Source organism: Solea senegalensis, unplaced genomic scaffold (genome assembly GCF_019176455.1).
Source record: "Solea senegalensis isolate Sse05_10M unplaced genomic scaffold, IFAPA_SoseM_1 scf7180000015690, whole genome shotgun sequence".
Classification (NCBI taxonomy): Eukaryota; Metazoa; Chordata; class Actinopteri; order Pleuronectiformes; family Soleidae; genus Solea; species Solea senegalensis.
The window spans coordinates 91,034-96,101 of NW_025321419.1; the positions used below are offsets into that span (position 1 = coordinate 91,034).

Here is a 5,068-nt window from a genome sequence, read left to right on the forward strand (position 1 = left end):
GTCCCTGTAGTAATAGCAGCGGGTCAAACATAATGGCAAGAGCACATATGGTCTTTTGGAAAAATGCATAAAATCTCTATGATTATAGCACTTGGCCACAGTGATAGGAATCAGTTAAGCTTTGGTGTGTGGTGAGTGAGTGAGGGAGTGAGTAAGAGAGAGAGTGAGGGAGAGAGAGTGAGAGAGAGTGTGTGTGTATGTGTGTGTGTGTGTGAGAGAGAGAGAGATGAGGACAATCCAGTGTCAAAGTCATCCAGAGCAGCACGGAGCCTCCAGCAGCCTCCACAGCCTCAGGAGCAGCAGCGGCACCATCACCATGAGTCTACTCAGCTCATCCAGCATCAGCCTGGCTGCTCTACTCATCCTCACCTTACCAGTCTGCAAAAGTGAGTAAGAAGAAAAAAAAAAAAAACACTTTATCTTACTTACTTTACATATTATTTATTTATTTATTTAACTTAGCAGTTTGTAAACTTTCAAAAGGTCTAGCAAAACTTCTTTCTTTTCTTTCTCTTCTCATCTTTTGATTTAAATTAGTTTCATGGTGTAATATATCAGTGGTGTTTACATCATAAAAGTTCTCAACAAATGTATATTATTATGTTTTATTCCTATTACATATTATCCTGTTTGTTCAGCCTATCTATCTATCTTGATAGATAGATAGATACATTTTTAAATTTTAATAAACAGTTATATTTAGATTTACAAACACATTCAAACAATGATGTTTGTCCATCACAACTGTCAACTCATATATATATATATGCAAACATACAGTTCACAGATATACAGCTAGAGACAGACAGATAAATAATGTAGCCTCCATATTTGATGCAATCCCACTTTTTATGTTGTAAACAGAAGCCTCTGTGTGTGTGTGTGAGTCTGTCTATAGGCTGCAAGGAAAAATTTGATTCAAAACAATATTTTGTGGACATTTTGACCCTGTGTGGCCCTTAAATGACTTTTTGAAGGTTGTTTTAGGTTTAGGGTTAGATCAAAGTTTAAGTTAGGGTTAGGTTATGGGTGAGGGTAAGACATTTAGTTGGTAGGGTAAGAAGCTAGAGAAAACATTAGCTCTATGTGTGTCATCACTAAGAATGCTGAACAAGAATACGAGAGAGAGAGTGTGTGTTGTGTGTGTAATATGTGAGATTTTTATATAATTAATTAACTCACTGGAACTCCAGTTGTTTGTGTATCAGGAATATTTTTTTCTTTTAATCACAGTGTTTGGGTTAGTGTGTGTGTGTGTGTACATTTATTACTGAATGGCATCACATCGAAATCACTTAAACCCAAAAGATCAAAAAGACTCTTCCTCCATAATAAAATGGCTTATCGTAAATAGTTTAAGGAGATTTAGCCAATAATAAAATTTGTCTATCTATCTATCTATCTATCTATCTATCTATCTATCTATCCATCTATCTATCTATGATCAATCCATCTTATCTTTGTCATTATTAAATTATTTCTTCTCAAAATCAACGCGGCATTTCGGAAACACTGTTTTGTGATCTTACAACCTCTGATTTGAAGTGTACACTAAATCAGTGTTTCTCAATCCCGATGATAATGATTGACATGTTTAAATATTACTGTATGTCTCCCCCTGTACTGTCAAAGTGACATTGGTGTCAGTCTGCACATTGTTGACTGGTTTGCACACAGAGACGCGAAGAGTTGATCCAGCTTCAACTCATGAACAGCAAAAATCGACCTGCACCGCGTTCTATAGCTCTTACCACTGTTAATGGAAAACCACTGCAATCATGTCGAGGTAGAATGTCGACAAAACAGTCGTATATGAGGAGCTGCTCGTCATCACGGCACAGCAGAAGCACACAGACCTGCTGCCTCTGCTCTGCTGTGTCATCATGTACTCATTAGTGTTCCGACAGTAATAACCTACTGTTGTGGGCAATATTTTGTCAGAATGATGCTAAATCAACAGTGTGCATTTCATAACTGTGTGTTTCTGCGTGAAAAAACAAAAACAGGTGCTCCAGCAGAAGTCCAGCAAGTCACAATAGGCCAGAGTCAACCACACAGCCAGGTATATACTGCATATATATATATATATATATATATATATATATATATATATATATATATATATATATATATATATATATATATATATATATATATATATATATATACATATATATATATATATGATCTTTTCTTTCTTTTTAAATGTGCTCTATAAATAAATGTGACTTCTTTCTTTCTTTCTTTCTTTCTCATGCCCTGTGATGCTCCACAGATCGACACTGTATGCTCGTCATACCTCTCTGCAGACCATAAGTTTCAGGTGAGTGTAGGGTGATTCTATCTGGTTTGTGTTCCTTTTCTTTACGCTTTTCTTTATTCTTTTTAACAATATAAATGCATTACTGCATTAAATTGTGTTCTTTGGTATTCATTCCAGGCATCTGACATCTTAGGTGAACTCTGTGTCATGATGCTGGTTCAGAGGTCAAAGGTAACCCTCAACTTACTACAACTGTGTGTCTCCACATTTCTACATGAAATGTCCTGTAGAAACACAAGAGTGACACTTTCTTGTTTTCCCAGGAGCTGAGGGGACAAGAAAAAAGTAAAAGGGTAAGAAAACATTGCAACTATTTTCCTGAAATGATTCTTCTCGACCCGTAAAGACATTAAATCCATTTGTTTTGTGTACGTAATGCACATTTTTTTGTAACTGTACATGCGTTTTTCACGTACAGTCATGGTCATTAAAATAATAGCTAAATCAGCCGCTACAGTACTTTTGTTGACCTGAGAACACACTTTCACAATGTTTTTTTCAACTGCGCTTCATGTGTAAGTGGTGAACATGTGCAGCATCTAACAATAACAATTTAACAGCCCAATGAAATGTCAGGCAGGCAACACACACACTGTTTGTGTACAGCTCTTGATAACGCTACTTACCTGATGAAATTAAATATTGACGGACATTTTGTAACAATCACATTCTGTATGATTTGTCTGTCATTAAAATTGCAAGAGCCAGAAAAATAAAATAAACAGAGACACATAAATTGAGTTTTTTTTCTTCCGAAAATCAGTCTTGATGTGAAATATTAATTGTCATTCCTGGTATTTATTATCCTTCATGTACATTACAACAAATCACAGGACATACGTTCTCTTCCCACAACAAGTCATATTTCTCCAATGAATGACTATGTTTTTTTTTGCCTTTCCATCACTAGTGTGTAATGTTTTTGTTGTCTTTAAGTAAAAGGTGTTTCACTCCACGCTGCGTACTTTACGGAGCTGTTATTCATATCTGTGCGGCTTTGTGTGTGTGACATATACACTATCCATCGGTTCTCTATCTTTTCTTTTTTTTTTCTTTCAATCTCACTGCCACTGACTGACTGAAAAAAAGCTATTAAAAGGCAAGGTGCTTTGTTTTTCAGCAGACAAACACAGTGCATGCAGTCAGTCAGTCATGAAGAGTGACAGTGAAAAATATTAAAGAAATGATTCAAGCCTCTCACCTGCCATACAGGACTCGTTTGATAGAAAAAAATACAATTGCAGCATTTAAAGAGGAAATAGTGCATTGCACTTTTGTATGCTGGGAACAAATTTTGAAATGTGTGCTCTGCATTAGTTGTTCTTCCCCACTCAGCAGTAATTATGATCTAAAATTAGTCCTTTCGACAGGTGAACTCATCACTCATTGCTGTCAAGCTTTGACGTTTACAAAGCGGATAGAAGGAAATAAGAGCGAAACATGTGGAGAGTGTTTGCTCTGTAAAACCCAGATGTGAATGTTTGTTTATGTGTGTCAGCTGTTGGCTTTTGCCAGTGGGAGATAACCGTGGCACAACTTGTGTTTCGTGTCTATCCAGGCTGAACTTCAGGGACCTGGTGGAATCCAGAGCAGAGGTTACTTTCTCTATCGGGTATGAATGTTTTGATATCAAGAAGCAAGAAAGGAAAAAGAGAAAAACATGCGCGTATATTATCCGCATCTCGTATATTATAATAAACATGAATAATTAAATAACAATAATGACATTTTGCTTGCACTTGCAGCCACGAAATGGAAGAAGATCCTTAGAATATGAGTAAAATAAAGGTAATTCCTTTATGATACATTTTTATTGTTTGTTGCATTTTAACATAATAGCTACTGGCAATGTCTTAAAGAGATACAACAGCATTTGAAATTTGAAGGGAATAAATTATTATGATTTTCAACAACAGGGTTCACAACTTAAATTACCAATGTAAATCATTAAATGTTATACTTCCTTATGTATTCCTCTTTTATACCCTTTACTTTCAATTAAGGCTGAAACAAGTACTCGATTAATTGATTAGTAAACTAATATACATATATTTTGATAATCAATTAATCAGTTTGAGTATTTTCTTTAAAGAATTAAAACAAGTATCTCTGATTTGATCAGTTTCTTGAACGTGAATATTTTCTGGTTTCTTTGCTTCATGTAACAAAGAAATCCTTCAAACTGAATCATTCTGGTTTGTGGACAAAACAAGACATTTGAGAACTACTGATCAACATTTTTAAAAATGTTCTGACATTTTAATGGACCAAGTGATTACTCGAGAAAATAATCGACCCATTACTCGATAAATAATCATAGTTTCAAAAAATAACTTGTATATCTATATTTCTGCAGACTTCCACATGCTATTTGAAATGTTTGCTTACATGACATAGCCAATGTTAGAATTAATGTCTATTTATTTACTAGAAGTGTTGTGACTTCAACATCAAACTACATTCCTTTACCTTTTCCTTCAAAATCCATAATTTTTTAAAACAAATTTTGACTAAAGTAAAACATTTTGACCCGCCCAGTCTGCCTTATAGAAGAAATGCAGTAAAGAAGTAATTTAAGGAAATGCAAACAATTGCAGAAGTTCTTAGTATGTTGTAATCATCATCGTCACTCACTCTCTGCAAGAAAGCACTTTAGGGAATTACAGCCATTTGATTGTTGCTGCAATTGTTACATCTCTTGTGATTAAGAAGAAGGGAATGCTCAGTGAAAATGGATAAACTTGA

At 34.9% G+C, this 5,068-nt stretch overlaps 1 protein-coding gene across 1 annotated transcript; it reads left to right on the plus strand.

The window, feature by feature from the left end:
• The first annotated feature begins 226 nt into the window (after positions 1–226).
• Positions 227–4,112, plus strand: LOC122762465 (neuromedin-U-like). Its single transcript, XM_044017669.1, has 7 exons — positions 227–386; positions 2,007–2,062; positions 2,276–2,323; positions 2,441–2,494; positions 2,587–2,616; positions 3,882–3,935; positions 4,069–4,112. Exons 1-7 carry the CDS (start codon positions 227–229, stop codon positions 4,102–4,104), a joined length of 438 nt encoding a protein of 145 aa, XP_043873604.1. The 3' UTR covers positions 4,105–4,112.
• The last annotated feature ends 956 nt before the right edge of the window (positions 4,113–5,068 follow it).

Coding starts and splice junctions, on each gene's coding strand:
- LOC122762465 (XM_044017669.1), top strand. CDS start 227: ATGAGGACAATCCAGTGTCAAAGTCATCCAGAGCAGCACGGAGCCTCC. Junction 387..2,006: donor CACCTTACCAGTCTGCAAAA/GTGAGTAAGAAG, acceptor AAACAAAAACAG/GTGCTCCAGCAGAAGTCCAG. Junction 2,324..2,440: donor CTGCAGACCATAAGTTTCAG/GTGAGTGTAGGG, acceptor TATTCATTCCAG/GCATCTGACATCTTAGGTGA.